The sequence below is a fragment of the Podarcis filfolensis genome (assembly GCF_964270895.1).
Source record: "Podarcis filfolensis genome assembly, chromosome: 10".
NCBI classification, from domain to species: Eukaryota; Metazoa; Chordata; class Lepidosauria; order Squamata; family Lacertidae; genus Podarcis; species Podarcis filfolensis.
Window position 1 is genome coordinate 44,810,998 of NC_139612.1, and position 19,691 is coordinate 44,830,688.

Genomic DNA, 19,691 nt, shown 5'->3' on the forward strand with positions numbered 1-19,691 from the left:
GGCTTTTATCATTCTCATGTGCTGCTCCCTGTTGTGCGGCTCCTGCATCCTCATCAATTTGAGCCATGAATCTCTCTTACCTGCTGCGTTGCTTCTTGTTAAGCTGTCTTGGAGCTGCTTTTGGATTGTACAGCCAAGTAGCTGGCTTCTCTCACTGCTCTTTCATACGCTTCCCTTCAACCACAAAGTCTGATATAGGAAACTGGGTTGAACAAGTGTTTCCTTCTATTGTTTCTAGTGAAAATGGTCCTGCAGCCCCCCACCCTATTAAAAAGTGACCCAGTGCACCAGATACTGTCTTAAAACACCAGTAGATAAGGCAGTAAAAAGGCAGTGGCGGAGTGGAATCAATATTCTTTATTTCTCTTTTTCAGTTTATGAAAAAAGGCAAAGGTTTATGAAATAGGATTCCAACATTTTACATGTGTTACCATCAGAATGAAAAATATATATATATTTTGAAATACTACTTCTTATTGTTTGTTAATTTTTTAAAGGGAGGAAAAAACAGGGGTTCTAGTAACACTGTGCATTACTTGCATCACAAAATGCTATGTCTGCATGTTATTCCATGACCCAAGCTATGTACATCATGAGTAAAACTAATATTGATAATTGATTCTACCACCAATATTACACTCACTTCCCACACCAATATTACTTTCAGTTCATGTATTACATAAACCCCTGTGACAAATATTATTACCAGAACTGGGTATTATAAAACAATACTGAGATGTGGTGAAAGATGCAAAGGAAAAAACTGGGAGAATGATTCAAGAACACCTTTACAGGACGATTCTGTTAGTCTACTCAGAAGGAAGTCCTATTGAGTTCCATGAGACTTACCATACACCCAGATACATGCCTGCAACCAGTTATTTTAGTCATATGATTATTATTTAAGTATATGGTATTAAACACGAATGTTCAGATTTTGGGAATAATCTACTAACTGTTTGCTTTGTGCTTTTGTTTTTAAATTATTTTTCCACTATTGATCACTTGCAAGGCAAACATACTATAACCATAAGAAATATCAACTCTAACAAACACTGAAGTACCATGACGTTTTGTGTTTGTACATTGTGACATCTTGGGATTCACATGTCTTGAACCGTCTTGACCAGGGACTCTGTCCATAACAGAAGCAAGACAAATGTGCTACAACACTGGGAATAATTAATTTGCTCAGGAAATTTAAGAACAGAAATGTGAGTGTCGCTGGGTGCTTTTGATTAATAAATGCATGGTCATTGCATTGTTGTTTAAGTGATATACTATTTATTTTTAGATTTTTGAGTAGGGTTAAATATAGTGTTAACATGGAGATGAGAAGTAACATAATTCATATCTTTTAAGATCATGCAACTCAGACAGAACCCCAAAAGGAAGAGCAATGTAGAAAGCAGTAAAGAAACCCCAAAACTATTTACTGTATAATAGCCCTTCTCCAAGTGGTACACCAACAGAAACACATCACACTTCTAACCCCACACTTTCCTAAGAATAGAAAAACCACAAATCTGTCACCCATCTTACAGCCTCAAGAGCACAAAAATAAATAATATTAAATTAGAAGGACAACGCCAAACACCCACTCAACGCAAAAATAGTTAATTCTACTTTTGGAAACCACATAAGACAGCTCTGCCGAAACAGAGCCTCAAAAAATTAGTTATAAACTCATAAATGTTCCTCTCCACGGAAATCTTTAGTAAAAGGCGAAAGATTTATACGATCTGAAGAGAAACCAGAGTATGCGGAAACACCTTCGGGCGTCTCTACCGGAGATCAGTCAACAGCCTCACAGGTGAGGGCGAATACCTAACGGAACTGTCCAAAGTAATCCCTTGAGTAAACACTAGATTTCCAAGGTGACAAGGCGAGTTTAATAATCGGGTTCGAAACAAAAACATTAATAAAAGTATTTAAAATTTATCATCTATGGCCTTCCGCGCAATGTATGATGGGATATGCAAATTAAGGAGCCCCGCCTTCGCCTCCGAGCTGGATCTGCTTTCACGTGACGTCTGCACTTGTCGCGAGGCTGCCGGATAATGATCGCCACTGCGCATGCTCAGACCACCGGTGCTAGTTTACAGAAATGGGGCGGGGAAGAGAATATGAATGAGGTCATTTGTTCAAGGAAAAATTGCCTCCGCTCAGAGAAGTCTGTGCATGCGTGCAGAAGCAGATTTGTACAGTATATACTCATATCTGCTCCGTGTACTGTAAATATGCATTTGATACACGAATAAAAATACTATTGGCGAGAGAAGGCTCTTAATTATTTGAGGAAAGTGCAGTGTAAGCCCAGACCCGCCTCAAGTCTCACGCCATTAGATGCAAGTGATGTGCAGCGCGATTCTGCATATCTTTACTGGGAATTAAGATCCAGTGTGTTCAGTGAGATGTATTGGTAAATGCGCATAGTAGGGCCACAACCTTAAAGCTGAGAGTCGGGGTGTGCTGGTCACCTCTGCTGGCTTTTCTTTTAAGCATGGGACTTAGTGTGGAAAAGCTCTTTTTGCTACCCTGAACATAGAGGCCACTTCTATGTTCCTCTTTACTGAGCATTCCTCCTGATTTGTTACAGGACATTGCCTCAAGTAAACGGTATCGCCCACTCCCCAGTGCATATTGTCCCTGTCGTTTTCCTTATCGCAATAAGTCTGGTCGGGCAAGGGAGACGAATCAACTTTCATTGCACAACTTAAATTTGCCGTCAAAGCGAGACTGAATCCCACCCACAAATGGCAGTCTGGAATCATCCAGAGTGGTAGGGTGCTTCCAGGTGGATGTATATTGTGGAACGAATGCACCTCGTGTATGCACATTTTTGCAACACGCACCCAAATTGACATGTTAGCCTGTTGTTGTTGTTTTAGCGTACTTCCATATTGAGCATTTAACCTGATTTGTTTTCACAGCCTGGGAGCCTGGGTTGTGTATTGAGTGTTCATTCTGATTTGTTAAGGGGCAAGTTATTTCACATTGCATCAAACCAGGCTTATCCCATCATTTTCAGTGCATTTGCTTACCACAAAAGTATGATTTTTGTGGGGAAAGTAGGTTTATTGCAGTAGAGTGCCAAATCCTTTTAAACTGTGCCATCTGAATTTTGCTGGTATCTGTTTGACTCAATTTTATGGGTAGGATTCAGTCTGGAAGCCCTTAATATTGATTTACCCTTTCTGGGGGAAGTATGATAAATGAAAAACTGTTGTCAATAACCCATTTGCAATACCTGAATGACCCCCTCCCCATTTACAACACAGACTACCTGGAAGCACCCTTATTCTGAGAAATTCTAATTTTTATATTTACTATAAAGTAAATACTATAAAGACAAAGACTGTATAACAGAAAAGAGTCACGAACTGAACTGAACACTGAAGACTACAGGAGAACAGCCAAGGATCACATTATAAATGAGAAAGTTCTGATTTGTTTATTCACAATGGTTCTATTTAACTATTAATTTCCTGGATTTCCTCCACAAATAGTAAATGTGGGTTCAGAGAGCAAAAAATTTGGGCTACCAATGACATGTGAGCACTGCAAAAATAAAACAAAAAACACCTCACAATAAATACTCCCACCCTGAGTGGGAGGAGAGATGGAATATAAATGTGAGTTAATAAATAAAACATATGTATGTTTCATAAACACAAGGCTTTTACTATGCTTTTAATACTCTAAATGCTATGTAAACCATGGAAGATTTGTTCTAACTTTCACTGTGATTGAGACAACAGTATCCAGAAGGCAGTGTGTGCCATTCGCCCCTCCAGATTAATTCACTAAAGAAATCATGAAGCACCCTTATGCTAATAAACCTATTTTTTATATTTACTATAACATAGCTGACAAACAAAGACTGTGTAACAGAAAAGAGTCATGAACTGAACTAAACACTAAATCTCTATTGAGAGCCTGTTCTGGCTGAAGAACAAAATAACAATTCTCTAATAAAATACAGTGGTACCTCGGGTTACATACGCTTCAGGTTACAGACTCCGCTAACCCAGAAATATTACCTCGGGTTAAGAACTTTGCTTCAGGATGAGAACAGAAACTGTACAGCGGCGGCGCAGCAGCAGCAGGAGGCCCCATTAGCTAAAGTGGTGCTTCAGGTTAAGAACAGTTTCAGGTTAAGAATGGACCTCCGGAACGAATTAAATACTTAACCTGAGGTACCACTGTAAATGCATTCGATGATCCAGGCCCATGTTTTAGCCCTGCATGGAAAGAAATAATTATACAGATCAACTAATTAGTATTTGAAGCTGATTTAATTATCCTGTTTAGAAAATGTCAGTCAAGTGTAGTTGCAACTAACTTTTGCTGGATTGGGCCCTTGAAATCTGGAGTGTCCACTGGCAAATTCTTAAGGTCAAACAAATAAACTAAAATCTGGTTGGTTTTGTTTTTTAAAAATATATATTTTATATAGTTTTCAACACTACAACAACATATCATGTTACCTAAAAGTTGAGCAACTAAAATTTGGTGTTTGACCCATTGTGGTCCAGGAACATGCTAGAAGTGAGTCCCAGGCAGAAATTTGAGATGGCTAATAATAATAAACTGTGATAGGAATTTTGAGGTCTTAGATATATGTTAAATGTTCATAAGTGTACCAACCAAGTACATACATAGATCAGCACAGGAAGGCCAACCTGGAACCATTTTGATTCCAAAATGACCAAATGTTTTCTCTGCAAGGTCAAAGTGGGAAACCTCCCCATTGTCTCTTTCCTCACAAATCCTGTCTTAAGGACACATTTAAGATATGAATAGGGTGTGAACCTGTGACCTGGCCCAGGAACCTTATAAGTATCACTACAAAAGAATGGCCAGGCTCCCCAGGCAATCCAATCAAGTAACCTGCCAGACAGGAGATAAACAAGGACAGGAGAAAAACAATATTCAAATTTCTGTTTTAGACCACCTTTTCTGTGATGTGGGTGTGATGTATCTGAGGGGTGGTCTTAGGTTACACCCCTTCTGTGATGTACCGGTATGTATGATGTTTCTGGGGGGTGGTCTTGATCCACAGGGTGGCAATTTCTAAAGTCTTTATAAGGCCTTGCACGCCATTTTTCGGGGTCCCTCCTCTCTCCTGCAGGTGAGGGGAGCACCCTGTTGCAACAGATTAATAAAGATCAAGCTTACTAGCTGTTTTGCTTCTCAATATTCTCTGGTTGGCCTCTGTTATTCTCTCCTACCAATAGGGAACCTATGTAAGGACTTTATATGGGCTCTTGGATACCCCATAAGGGAAAAGAGCAATTTTTGTTTACAACAAAACCCTGGAATCCAACAGGTTTTTCCTTTGTTTTAATTTGCATTTAATGTACTGGAGCAAATCATTCGAATCAATAAGGATATTTGGAAATTTAACTTGCTGTGTGTGCGTATGTGCGTGCGCGCACACACTGAGAAACTGCTTGCAGAGCAAGGACTTCTCCGCCTTCATAAATGAGAGGCTGTGTAATACAGGTTGGCCTATTTGACAGCTTGAAGGGGGGAAACGGCACTCTGCAATTCTGCTCCATGAGCTTCCTTGTTTCCGTTTGTGGAAGGGCTGCAGCTTGCCCAAGTCTAAAGGTATTACAAAGAGTCCAGTGTTAATGCAAGGATGAAGAACTCTTGATGTGTGTTTCCATTACCAGCCACTGCAATGGCAGGCAGAAAAAAGAGGACTGATTAGCTTGTATGAGAATCCTGGATGGTTTTCACTCCTTCTGAAGGTACGTAGCTTACGGGTAATTCCAAATTCACTTCTATCACCTGAGGCTCAAGTGGCCTTGACGGTGCAGAGTGCCTTCCATTGGCTTTGACTGGTGGCCCAGCTGTGCTCATATCTAGACAAGGACAGTCTTAACTAACTTCCATTGTCTATTATCGGCTGTAGGCTGGATGCCTGCAGTGCATTATATATTGGGCTTTCAGGTATTTATAGCCTCTATTAGAGGGTTAGGATCTGTAAGAACTGTCTTTTATCTGTGTAGGTGTGTTTTTAGGTTTTTATTGGTTGTGCTTATTTTAATTGGCTTTAATGTAAGTCACTTTGGGTCACTTTTGTGATGATAATAAATTCTCCCTTTGTAGGCTGAAATCCTGACATTTTCAAAGGACATTCTGAATACAGGGTTTCCGTTGGCAGAAGCATTCCGAAATTAACCATGTCCCTTATTTTTTTTGACATTCAAAGCAACAGTATGGCAGCTTTACAGGCATTCCCAACGGTGTGGGGGGTGGCGTGGGGGGTGGCGTGGCGTGGGGGGTGTGATCATTTCAACCCTATGGCAAATAAACCAGCATTCTCCCTTCAGTCCCACAACCCTCCATAAAGACAGTTTCCCAAACTTTGTGGAAAATTCTAGCTTTCCAGTGCACCATAAGCAGCAAAGGAAATTATACAGAAAACAAATTACCTCATGTACATGGAGTTACTTGAATAGTTTGAAATAAATGAAGGGACTGTTACATCCAAATCTACTTTATGAGCGGTAAAGCAAGGCCTCCAGCAGGCAGATAAATATTGCCAGTGCAACCCCCTCAAAAGAGGGTGGAATGTGACTGGCCAAGCCTGTGTTATGCTCTGTGCCTCCCAACACTTTCTGCAATGCTATTTGACTGTTGTCCCTGCCCTGTGTGAAAGATGAGCTGTACAAAATGTCTACCTTTAGTTCTGAATTTGCTCTTGCCTGGGCATTTGGGTATAAATCTCTGGTGGCCTTCTAGCCTACTGTTTATTCTGTTGAAAGCTGCAAGTACTTTCGATATTCACTTTCCACACTATCAGCTATATTCCATGAGCACCACCCAAAAACAGATGCCACTTCACTCCTTTCCTGCTCATCAGATAACTGATCAGCTGACAAGTCCAGTGTGGTGTAGTGGTTAAGAGCGGTAGTCATGTAATCTGGGGAACCGGGTTCGCGTCTCCGCTCCTCCACATGCAGCTGCTGGGTGACCTTGGGCCAGTCACACTTCTCTGAAGTCTCTCAGCCCCACTCACCTCACAGAGTGTTTGTTGTGGGGGAGGAAGGGAAAGGAGAATGTTAGCCGCTTTGAGACTCCTGAAGGGGAGTGAAAGGCGGGATATCAAATCCAAACTCTTCTTCTTCTTCTCACTCCCACCAGACTACTGGAGTGAGCAGAGAGGTTTTAAACCCAACAAGAGGTTTCCCTTGTTTTTTGTTTTTGTTGCCAAAATTGATGGGGTCTTAGGGGTCCAGAAAAATTTGCTAGGAGGGACAGATCAGGCTCTCAGACTGAGGGTTAGCTATTTCTGATTTAGAATATGCCCTGAGATTATTCAGAGTAAATGCACTGAAACACTCCCCTAAATGAGTGCCATTGCATATATGACACAATTCCTACACGGAAGACTCTTGCATCTAAGAATTAATGTGACTACAAAACGCCCTGCAACATGTGTGGGATGTGAATTAATTACAACAACAACGAATGATGACTTTACACACAGGTCTTACCCAGTGTGCTCAAGGGGGATACCTATACACATGATAAATAAACATATTGAGTTTGCAATCCATATGCTGGTTTCATATTAATTCCTAAACAGAAGTACAATTTTTAAATTTAAAAAATTAAAAGCTACTCTGCGAAGGTACTCAAGAGACATGTGGATGTGCTTTCAAATTATTCTGCATGCTATTTTATTGGTGTACATAGAAAACTCCTCAGTTGGCCCCCAAATATTATAGGTAGCAGCAACTGATAAATTAAAGGTAATTGCAGGTCTTCCTTTTTGCTGCTGCCTTCCCTGCTTCCACCCTCCCTGTGTGTTTGTGTGTTTGAGAGGGAGTGAGAGAGCGCGCACACACCACTGTTGAACAAGAGCTCATTCAGCTCTTTTCACTGCAAATGCACATACCAGGAATGTTTACAAGGTTCTGATAGTTTTCACACCAATATTTCTTTTATTCTTCCCAACTTTACGTAGACTTATCCAGGTAAGGAACTAGGTAAGTTAGTGGGCACCTTGGGGAAGGAGAAGCATTTTGTCAGTTGTAGTTGGGGATAATTATAAAGCCCTTGTTATAAGAATTTTAAGGTCTTATATATAAAAAATAAATGTTCATAAACGTACCAAGCAAGCACGTACATAAATGTATAAACCACATGTCTGAAACCCCACAGAAAAAAGTCCTGAAACCATTTTGTCTCTCCCAAATGACCTCAAATATTTCTCTGCAAGGTCGAAGGAAATGGGAAGTCTTCCCATTGTCTCTTTGTTCACAAGTCCTACCTTAAGGGCACATTTAAGATATGAATAGGGTGAGCCTGTGACCTGTGACCTGGATTCAGAAACTGAGTAGTTATCATAACAAAAGAGTGGCCAGGATGCCCAGGTAATCCAATCAGGTAACCTGGCAGACAGGATAAAAACAACGCACTCAGATTTCTGTTGTAGTCCGCCCCTTCTCTGTTGTATGTATGATGTATGGAGGTGTGGTCTTGGGCTCTAGGGTGGGCAGTTCAAAAGTCTATATAAGGGCTTGCACACCTTTGTCCTGGGTCCTCCTCCTCTCTCCTGCATGTGGAGGGAACACCCTGTTGCAACAGCTTTAATAAAGATCAGGCTTACTAGCTGCTTTGCTTCTCAAAATTCTCTGGTTGGCCGCTGTTATTTTCTCCTACTAATGGAGAACCTACAAAGGACTCTGTAAGGGCTCTTGTGTACCCCATAACGGAAAGGGAGAAGTTTTTGTTTACAACTCCCTTTTGCTGCCAAATAATAGGAAGCTTTCTGGCTAAAGGAATAGGGACACTTCATTCCTAAGTGGGTATTTCTCCACAACATGACTGTATGAATTAGTTGTAGAGTTCAAGATGTAAAAAGTCTAATAAACTTAGATGCAGATGTTTTAAGTCAGCATTGTGCAATGGGGTGGGTGATGTATTTTTAGTCTTTAAGTATTTCAACATTTGATGAATAATTTGGGATGCTTTGTGTCTAGCCAGCTGCACTGCAGAGACAGACAGACAAACTGGTCATAGTAAACATGTGACTCAGGAAATGGAGATATTGAGACCCAATACCACCAAGGACATGAGACTCAAGCTTAGCACACATTCCAGAGAATCGGGGGAACATTAGCCTGACCTCAGCTGCTTTGACCTCTTTGAAGTAAAAGAAGGGTATAAATATTGCAGCTGGGTTTGTATCAGGCTGCCTGCTGGCACAGAAGGAATAAAGAGAGAGATGGATTAGAAGACAAGGCTTCTTAGACTTGGCCCTCCCTATGTTGCTGGACTCCAGTTGCCATCAGCCCCAGCCAGCAAGGCTAGTGGTGAGGGATGATGGGAGTTAGATACCAAAGACATCTCAATCACACTGTGCTTCTCTGACAGGGATGGCTGTGGAATCCGCCAGGTTTGGAACTGTCAATAAAAAATGCAACACTTAAAACAGTACCATATACCTTTGTAAACTCCACTTTCATTGTAATTAGTCGCTTAAAGTACAGGAGCTTCTTTCTCTAAAACAAAAAATATGCAATTCATAACACTTCCAGGATACAGTTGTGTTCACTGGTATTAAACATTCTGTTTATTTTATGTGTGAAGAGTGTATTGTAATTGACAGTTTACTGAGAGGAAGTAAGGAGAAATATTTTATATTTCCAATAAGCAAGACTAACCCTTAGGAAATCTATATTTTTTTTGTATTATTAGTTGTAATAGGTGAGGTGTGGAATGAATTAATGAATGAACTGGTGTATGTATGTAAAGACTCTTGTATTCTACAGAGAAAGGGGTCTTCAGGGAGGAGTGAAATCTTAACCTTGGCAATAGAGGAAAATTGACAGGCACAGAAAATAACCAAGACATGCAGATTTGAGAGAACAGGCAAAAAAAATGAAAATTCACAAAGAAGGTTGCACAAAAAGAAGGCAAATGAAGGGAAAGCAAAGAAATGAACCTCTTGGCATCAAGTGATGGTTTCATTTTGTTGCATTATGTAAAATAACCTGCACATCAGTTGAGGTGGGGTGGGCAGAAGAGAGGGCTATATACAGTATAAATCAATTTTATTGCCCTGTAAATGAAAAATTACTGATTTTTGCTTTGGGCTTTTGTGCCCAGGTTATGTATGTTTCTAAATCTTCAGGGATTTCTTCCTCCATTTTAATTTTGTCTAAACTATGTTGATTTGTGATTCCAAGTGCACACACCCCTCCTCCATTTCCTTCTCTCTCTTGGTCTCTCTCCAAAGCCCCTGCTGTTCTCTTTACTTTGGCTGAGGGGCCTCCCTAAGGTAGGTCAGATTCACTTCTAACAACGGGAGCCTTAACATTTGTCTTTTAAAAACAGCCATTAAAAAATACACAAAGTGAAGAGCAGTGAAGGAAAAGCAGGAAGCAGAAGTATTAAAGAGCTAAATTGATTAAAGTTGTATTCTCAACATGAGATTGCTTTAATTGGTCTTAATTCTCAAGAACTGTGATTTGCTTCCAGTCCAGGAGCAACATTGCAAATGAGGAAGAATGAAGGTTTCTGGTATGGAAAGTGCCTGTCTTGGATATATTAAAGTTTGGATTGGGGGGGAGGGGAGGCAGTGTATCTTAAGATCACTTGCTCAGTTTATACCCCTTTTTATTACATCACAGTGACAATATTAAGGTCATCCGTGTAGAGCATTTTAAAAAAAATACAGTGGTACCTCTGGTTAAGAACTTAATTTGTTCTGGAGGTCAATTCTTAACCTGAAACTGTTCTTAACCTGAGGTACCACTTTAGCTAATGGGGCCTCCCGCTGCCGCCATGCCACCGCTGCACAATTTCTGTTCTCATCCTGAAGCAAAGTTCTTAACCTGAGGTACTACTTCCGGGTTAGCGGATTCTGTAACCTGAAGCATCTGTAACCTGAAGCGTCTGTAATCTGAGGTACCACTGTAAGTGGTTTTGTGCATTCAGCATGCACACCCACAAGTCCATTTGTTTAACTGTTACGAAAGAAGTATGGTGGAAACACATGCTGAGGATTTGCCTTGTGTTTTCTAACACATTTTAGGATGCTGCGCTATTCAAACCATTTACCCATCCAGCCTCCCACCGCTCCTCTGCCTCCAGCCAGTCCACGACAGCAGCAGAAAGTTTAATATTGCCTTACGACTTGGCTTTCTTGCATATTCCCTACTCAGCCGCTTCCCCAAGATGTGGACCTCTGTGTGCCTTCTTCTGTTGTCAGCCCTACTCACTGGAAAGACGGTTGCTGAACGCTGCCCACAAATCTGCCTCTGCGACGGCATCAAGCATCAAGTCATGTGCTTGAACAAGAACCTCACCAAGGTGCCCATTAACATCCCTCAGGTCAGTTTGCGGGAAGCAACAAGGGGCGTGCAACACGAGGTTTGCGCAAGTGTACTTCTATGAAGCAGCCATAGGGCCCTTTCCTCCAACACCCTACTGGCAAAGTTCAAACTGAAAAGAGTTTTGGGGGGGAAATGCCTTGTAAAGTGGTGAGTGCTCTTTTATTATTCAGCCAAGGCTGGAATGCTACCTATCAGAGATGTTTAATGGGTTTCCTGCATTAGCAGTGGGTTGGAGTTGATGAGCCTTGAGATTCCCTTCCAACTCTATGAGTCCATGAAACAGCTGCAGTTTCTTTAAAAGTTCTAGTGAAGCCATCTAAGGTCTCTCTGACCCAGAGACTTTTTTAAAAAAAGAACAGCTGCTGCCTCTAACAAATTTCTAATATTAATAATATGTCAGTTCATCCATTTACATCATATCTAAGGATTTAATCAGACATTCCTTAATCAATCATATACCTTGAGCCTTGCACTACCAGAAAGAACAATCTCAGCAATTACAAACAGGTCAAAATAATACACATACATTTTATATCCATTACCTACATTATTAAGACAATGAGGTGAGTAATTATGATAGCACTAGCACCTAAGATTGGCCCTATCTACATCCAAAACCTGTATACCTCACCCATGCACCATATTACAATTCCACCCCAAATGGATAAAACTGGCATGCCCCCCTTGCACACATCCTGCAGTTGGTCTGAGGTTTTAGCTGGAATAATATGCCACTTAAACACAATATTATATTGGACTTCCCCATAAAGTGGAAGGGCCACAGCTCAGTGGTAGTGCATCTGCCTTCCATGTTAAAAGTCCCAGGTTCAATAACCAGATAAAGCTGGGAGAGACTCCCTGCCTGAAACCCCAGAGAGCATCTGCCAGTCAGTGTAAGCAATACTGAGCCAGATGGACCATTGGCCTGACTCAGCATAAGGCAGCTTCTTATGCTCCTAAATCATAACAAGCCAAAGAAGTCATCATAGTGTTATGACAGACCAAGCACTTTCAGAAATCCAAGAACCCAAGTCTCTGTTCCAAGGAATTTTATAATAGTCAAAATCATATCACAGATTATACAACTGAGAAAGTACCCCCTTTATTAAAGTGTATTCTATAACCCCCTTCTCAAACAAGTTGTTTGATGCGGCCTGAAAATATTACCCGCTCCTTTTTGTACAAACTGCTTTATTTGAAGCTACTGATACCCTGTGGCTACCCAGACCTGAGACTCCCAAAACTCTGGTCTCAAGTAGACAAATTCCCATTTGGTATCAGGTCCATGCAACTAGACATTTAAGCTTATCTGTGTAATCAACAGGTCACTCAAAGACTTGACCTCCGGGGTAATGAAATCAAAGTCATCTCTGCAGGAACTTTCTTGCCTATTCCATACCTCACCCACCTGAAACTTCAGAGATGCAAGGTGGAAAGCATTGAGGAAGGGGCTTTCAGGGGATTAGGACGGCTTGTCTACCTCAATTTAGCTTCCAACAATATAGCATTCATCTACCAAGAGTCTCTAGATGGCCTCTCCTCCCTCCGGCAGCTTATCCTAGAAAATAATAGCATTGAGGAAATAAAGCCAGGGGCTTTTAGTCAGCTGGGCTTCCTCACCTTTCTTAACCTGGCCAGAAACTCCTTGGTTTACCTACCAGATATGGTCTTCCAGGGACTTCAGTTGATCAAGTGGATTAATTTGTCCCACAACTCACTCAATGTGCTTGCCAACGAGGCCTTTGGTGGATTATCGACCCTTAGGAGGCTAAGCCTAGATCACAATGAACTTCAGTTCCTTCCTAACGAGGCCCTCTCTAGATTGTCTGGCACAGCCCAGCTAGACCTCGGACATAACCCAATCACTTATATTGGTGAGGAGGCCATTGAGATGGCATCCCTGAAACAGCTCTTCTTGGACAACATGGCCCTTCAGGAAGTCTCACACAGAGCTTTTGTCAAGAGCCCCCTGCTGCACACTCTTGACCTGCATAACAACCAGCTGTCCGTGTTGCAGCCACAGACGGAGATGGCCCACCTCAAAAAATTTGACCTAACAGGGAACCCTGTCCTTTGCACTTGTGAAATGCGCCCCTTCAAAGAATGGGCTGCGAAAGCAAGAATACACACCGATGTGGTATGTGCTGGTCCTGCTGCCATCAGGGGAGAGCACCTGGAATCCCTGAGGGCAACAGATATGAAGTGCAGAAGTCACGCATTGGGTGAGGAGCTGCTGCCTAGCCTGGCCACGGTCACCAGGGAACCAGAGAAGGATGCTGTAAGATGCCCACAAGGATGTACTTGTTTACCAGATTCCCAGCATGCAAACTGTGTCAGGAGAAACCTCCAGAGTATTCCCAAAGGCTTTCCAAGCAACACCCAACTTCTGGACTTGCGCTATAATGAGTTCCACTCGGTACCGCAAGACTCCTTCCCTGGCTTGAGAAACCTGACATCACTCCATCTGCAGAACTGCAAGATTGCAAGGCTGCAGCCTGGTGCTTTCCAGGACTTGAAAAACCTCGTCTACCTTTACCTGTCTAACAACAACATAGATTCTGTAGATGCTGATGTTTTCAAAGGGCCTGCCCAGCTTGCATATCTCTACCTGGACCACAATGGATTCAACCAAATATCCAAAAGCTCCTTCACTCTCTTGCCGAACCTCTTTGCCCTCCACTTGCAACACAACTCCATCGGTCAGCTGACCGATAATGATCTGGCTGGGCTGGAGAAGCTACGCTGGTTATACTTAACAGGGAACCGCATCACTCACATGTCTCCCAAGGCTCTGGGACATGCCAAGCTGCTGGAGAAGCTGCATCTAGATGAGAATCTTTTGCAGGAAGTGCCCACCAAGTCTCTCAGAGGGCTGCCCACGCTTAGTGAACTGAAGTTGTCCAAGAATCCCATAAAGTACATTGGGGATGGCGCCTTCCTGCCAGTGGCAAGATCTCTGCAGCACCTGTATTTGGATGATATGGGGCTAGAACAGGTAAGCAGGGGTAGGGAGGTTGGAAATTAAGACCTGCCTTCTCTTGCCATCATATTCCCAAGAACACCCCTTTGCAAATGTTTCTTTGCTTAATTTTATTAAATACCAAGTTCTCAGGTGTCATAAGAAGAATTTGGGAAATTGTACAAATGTGTTAGGAGGCCCTAACCCACCTGTAGGCCCTATCTTGCCACCTTCCCCAAATACAAGCTTCACCTGAAGGGGATAAACTTAATCAAATCAGACTTGCATTGGTTCATCTAGCTCAGTAACCAATTGACAGCAGCAATCAAGGGTTTCAGACAGGGGTTTCCCCCAGCCCCACTTGGCAATGCCAGGCATTAAGTGCAGAGCTTTCTGCATGCAAGGAAGGTGCCTGCCTCTGAGCTAATGACCTTCCCCCTGGACCACAAAATCTGCTCTTAGGCCTTTAAGAGAGATATGAAATACATTTTCTAGCAGGTGTGGCTTTTCCACACATTGCAGTGGCGACAGGAGAGGCTGTCCCTACTCAAACTCTCTCTGCTGCACAGCTGTTCCATTTCATCTCATGGCTCTTGCAGGCTGAGGGAATGGCCATTGCCCAGTTATCAGGACACAGGCTTCTTATGCAAAAAGGTCCCAGGTTCATTCCTTGACATCTCCTGCTATGACTGGGAAAGATGGCTGCCTGAATAAAACCCCAGAGCGCAGCTAAATGAACCAGGGGTCTGACTCAGTCTGACTTTTTAAACAGCTTGCACCCAAACTACCTGCACAATGTATAAATATGACCCTGGGGGTTATTGCTGATTTTCTTTTGATTAAAAGCCACCATCTGAAAGGGGCTGGGAGAAGGTACAAAGCAGAAACCAAGGCAGATGAGCAAATTTAAAAGCTAGAACTATTATTTCCTTTATTCCAGCACCCTTATAGCTATAGGTTGAAGATGCTCAGATCTGGTAGAGCAATTCCATTTCCCCATCCAAGTTTTTTCCTTAAAGTAATATGGAACAACCGTAATCAGTCTGGGGTGGGATGTGGAAGCCAAAGTGCCTGGATAAGTAGAAGAGCACATTCCAAAGCGTTCTGGTGGGACACACCAAGTGGGTCAATGTCGCCAGAAGTTTCAGATAACTGGCCTAGATCAGGATGCGGAATTTACTGCTGATGTCATTAAGCGTCTGACAGCCAAACTCGTTCTGTGTTTGCAGATTTCCTCTGGTGCCTTCACTGGCTTGGGCCCACAGATAAGAAGTCTGTATCTTGAGAAAAACAAAGTGCGCAGTCTGCCGAACTTACACAGCTTTACAGCTCTGGAGGTCATCAGCCTGAGTGATGTTCCTTTCTCTTGTGACTGCCAACTTCTCCCGCTACGCAAGTGAGCTGCTAGTTCCCACTACTGCACAAGGGCTTGTAGAACAGCAGTGGGCAGAACGTTTGTCTCTCTTTCTTATTTGGCAGGGCTTCAAACGCATCCTATTAACATGCTCAGACTAGCACTCTTGCCAGCCATCTCAGCAAAGCGATTATGGGCACTGTTCTAGTTTCTGTTGCCTAGTCACAAAATTGTACAGTAATTCAACATGTTCCTCTTTATTGCCAATAAACCAAATATGGGATGGGGAAGGCCCAAGAGCAGCAAATACGAAGCAACTCTTTCATTATACCAATTCACTTCAAATGCTATTGCATCTGCCTTCAAGCCAATATGCTTTAAGCTGACTCAAATGCTGCAGTGTATCTAGACTAAAGCTAGGTAAGAGATAGGCAACCCAACACAATCAGAAAAGGTGGTTCATTTGTTTATGCATCAAGCTGATCAGCTGAGCTCCATAGTTGCCTAGGCTGACTTAGATTTTTTTAAAATTAATTTTTAAATTAATTCATTAAATGAAATCATCAAGTCTCCATACCTTCCTTTCTCCTCCTCTGTGTTTCACAATAACTGAAGGTCCTCTTGTATCAAGAAGCAAGCTCTCAGAAATGTAGGAAAGTGTGTGACTGTGAAGATACAAAGGCTTATCACTTAGGCTGATTATATTGCCTCACTTCTTCCTCCTTTTCAGGTGGCTTGACAAGCTGAATCTTAGAGTAGGAGCCACCTGTGGCTCCCCAGCAGAGGTACGTGGCCAGAAGGTGAAGCTCGTCAATATCTTCCAAAGCTGCCCAGGCTGGAATACCAAGAAGACAAAACGAACCAGTTCAACTAAAGCCAAAGCCAAGGGTGGAAGGAGCTCCAGTAAGAAGAGGCAGCAGCAAGCTGGGAATATACGAGTCAAGAAAAGCAGGAAAAGCAGAAGCAGGAAAAGCAAGTTGCTGAAAATGCGCTTTCCCATTAATAGGGGGAGAAAGGCTTGAGGGGGGGCACATTTTTATGGCCTGTAAATCCCTCCATACTACAAAAGGTGCATTTTCAAAGGAATATTTGATAATTATACCAAAAGTCAATCTTAGATGTTAAAGAGGCAGGCAAGTGGAGCGGTATGCTATAGCTGTCTGCCTGTACAATCATGCACTGAGCATGGTTGAAATCTCCAAGATGCTTGTACTGTATAGGCAAATGTGCACACTTAAATATTCTATAGTTTATTCTGCTAGTCTGGAAGTAGTGGCAGGTACCGAGTGCTCCTCTTGTCACCATGATTTAGCCAGACATATCCTGCACACTTTCCAGTCTGTCTGTATTTAACAAGGGCTTAAAAAGTATTAAGAGCTTGCCATACATACATACGTAATGTAAAGCTTTCTCAAGGTTGCTGGATTTTTTGCCCACAGCTGAACTGTGTGCTGTTTCTGCATCTTTGCTAAATTGTAAAAGAACCCACAGTCTCAAGCAGGAGCATTTAGCTGAAGTCGAAACAGCACTTTCTGTTAGATGAGATAGTTAGAAAGTTGACTTTGTGAAGTATATTTAGTTATTAAAGTTAATGCTCTTGTGATGCTTTTTCTAAGCATTGGAATATTTGGGCTAAGCTACAATTTGGCTAAGTCTTTGTCTTCTGCTACTCATTGTATTCAGTTTGCCAAATTTATGCATTGATGTTCTACTATGCCAATAGCCTTTGGCACTATATACAGAATTTTGCAATTCAGAGTTGAGGAATTTGTTGTGAATTCTAGCATAGCTTACCACAGAAGAGCAATAATTGGGTAGTGCTAGGAGCTCACCATCTGTAAGCAACCAATGCTCTTCCCAAGGTTAAACTGCCTCTTATCTCTGGTGTGTTCTGGAGTTATCTCTGGAGGTGGCAAACATTCTACAAGAGACAAAATACGGGGGATTTGACGCAATAGCAAAAGAATGTGCATTGAAAGAACCATGGGATAAGATGGTTCCAAAGAACCAAGATGTCCCCAAACAAAAATGAAATCAAGCGTTTCACAGCAGGAAACAAAAGCAGCCGTGGGGGCAAGTTGCAGCACAGCAGATTTACAGCCTTTTTCAAAAGCAAGTTCCTTTGCTTGCAAAATGACTTCTTTCTAAGTGTCCATGCTAAAGTTAGCAGCTGAAAGCCGCATATCAGGAAGCACCTTTTCACTGTAAGAAGCGTCAGACAATGGAACAAGTTGCCCAGGGAAGCAGTGAGATTTCCTCCTAGGAGCTTTTCAAAACACCGGGATGATGGAAAAACATGCATAAGTAATGGGCATGATTTAAATCCCAGGAAGCTGCCATTGCAGGGGGCTGGGCCAGTATTTATTCCAACCATTATTTCACAAGGTAACAGCTTAGCAGAATGAAAAGCGTCATTATTAATATTTTCTCAAATGGCAACCCTCTTCTGGCGATATACCACGACCCATCTGCTCTCGTGGTGAGAATTTTAAGACTGGTTCATAGTGGCAATGTGGCTGCTCCTCTGAGTGTAAATCAGGTAGTTGTTGCTTCACTTCTCAGAATAGATTCTCACAGGCTTAGGCCACTTTTAACCACACTTTTAACCTCACCAGGGACCAGTGCTGGACTATGGCTGTCATCTGTATGGTCGGGGATGCTGGCAGCTACAGCAACAAAACAAGGAAGGAATTCATATTCTTAGAAGGAAGTGCATTGCCAGTGCAATGTAAGAGACAAATCTTAAATGTCACTCTAGTAAAGAATAACAGGAGGTACCACAGCTTAATGACATTGAAATCGAAACGAAAACTCCCCCACAGCTTCAGGGCTGTTTCCTACATGTAACTAAATGCACAAAGAATTATTTGTATGTGAAATATAATTAGAAGCAAGCTCTTTTTATATGGCTATATAAGTATCAAAAAAAAAAAGCTAAAATATAAACACTTCAGTTACAGCTCTAGCGTGTGTAGATTTACTTTTATTCTTTTTTACATTTATAAAAATGAGATTTACTTTCATTCCTGATGTTAAAAAGCACAGACTTACTTTCTGCAAGGAGAAAGTTTGTAGAAGATGGGCAGAGTCTGTACAAAACATAGGGTTAGATCAGGACTCTCTCCGTACAGTCTACACATTTAATGTTGAGGAAGGAGATGAAAAACTGCCTCACCAGAAGCTTGGGAATGAGGAGGCCGACAGGGATGGTCCACACTTCTGGACTATTTCAGGTCCCCACCCAACAGCCTTCTTTCATTTCAGGCCAAGGTGGGAGAAACACGCTGACTTTGGGGCCCATCAAAATGCCCAGAGTCAGAAGAGTGACAAGGATGCTTGATAAAGATGCTTTACATTAGGGCAATGCAGAAGTTAGATCAGAATCCACAGACAGATCTCTGGCTGATTTGCAGAAGACTGACATGGAATTCTGACTCCCAATTGTTTAACAATGGCAACAACAAAATGAATTTTTCTACCTAAATTAAGCTTCTGTAAAGAGCTCAGCCCTGTTCTGGTCACATTCCTAGTCTCAAAATGTGCTCAAAGGGACCTTATTCTTTAATTCTTCCTATCTGTCATTTGCACCTGGCTATGGTTGTTAGGTCTTTTGAGTTCTAGCTAACAGAAAGAAAAAGGCTCAGCAGAACCAACAAGCCGTAAGTCTACCCACCCTGCTTTAGAAACGCAACATGCCATAATAGCACATTCCAATCCCTTTAGATTCCAGCTGTCACACTTTAGGTAGTTTGGGAATAAATGCAAATAGCAAAGGGGAAGGAGGGAAGAAACACCATTTTGGGGCAATGGCAGCAGAGAAAGAGGAGTTGAGTCAGAAAAGGAAAACTAAATGTCATTCCATGCATTATGTTCCTAGCACATGTCTATAGCGCATATGTTTAAAAAGATTTGTGTGTTCTTGTTTGGAAACACTTTCTCTAACATATAGTATTATAAAAGTGAAAAGGATCATACTTTTGGTGTCGTGGTTTTGACCCTGGGGACCATTCTGCCTGAG

At 42.0% G+C, this 19,691-nt stretch overlaps 2 protein-coding genes across 7 annotated transcripts in view; one reads left to right on the forward strand and one right to left on the reverse strand.

Moving 5' to 3' along the window:
- LOC310743472 (uncharacterized protein) overlaps positions 1-8,567 on the reverse strand; it is a 19,560-nt gene extending 10,993 nt beyond the window's left edge. The window contains exon 1 of one of the 2 annotated variants that reach the window (XM_083573793.1): positions 8,549-8,567. The gene's annotated coding sequence lies outside the window, so the exon portion shown is untranslated. Of the gene's footprint in view, positions 1-80; positions 163-8,548 lie in introns of those variants that run through there. The other variant, XM_083573792.1, reaches the window with a different exon arrangement.
- On the forward strand, positions 2,180-18,626 carry CHADL (chondroadherin like; the record flags this gene model as incomplete). Of its 5 annotated transcripts, none has more annotated exons than XM_083573779.1 (5): positions 2,180-2,797; positions 11,190-11,358; positions 12,685-14,355; positions 15,549-15,715; positions 16,404-18,626. In XM_083573779.1, exons 2-5 carry the CDS (start codon positions 11,203-11,205, stop codon positions 16,693-16,695), a joined length of 2,286 nt encoding a protein of 761 aa, XP_083429905.1. In that variant the 5' UTR covers positions 2,180-2,797; positions 11,190-11,202. The 5 variants fall into 5 exon arrangements, with proteins under 5 accessions (XP_083429905.1, XP_083429907.1, XP_083429906.1 ...); XM_083573781.1 differs by lacking the exon at positions 2,180-2,797 and adding an exon at positions 3,544-3,635; XM_083573780.1 differs by lacking the exon at positions 2,180-2,797 and adding an exon at positions 5,612-5,759.
- Between the last annotated feature and the right edge of the window lie 1,065 nt (positions 18,627-19,691).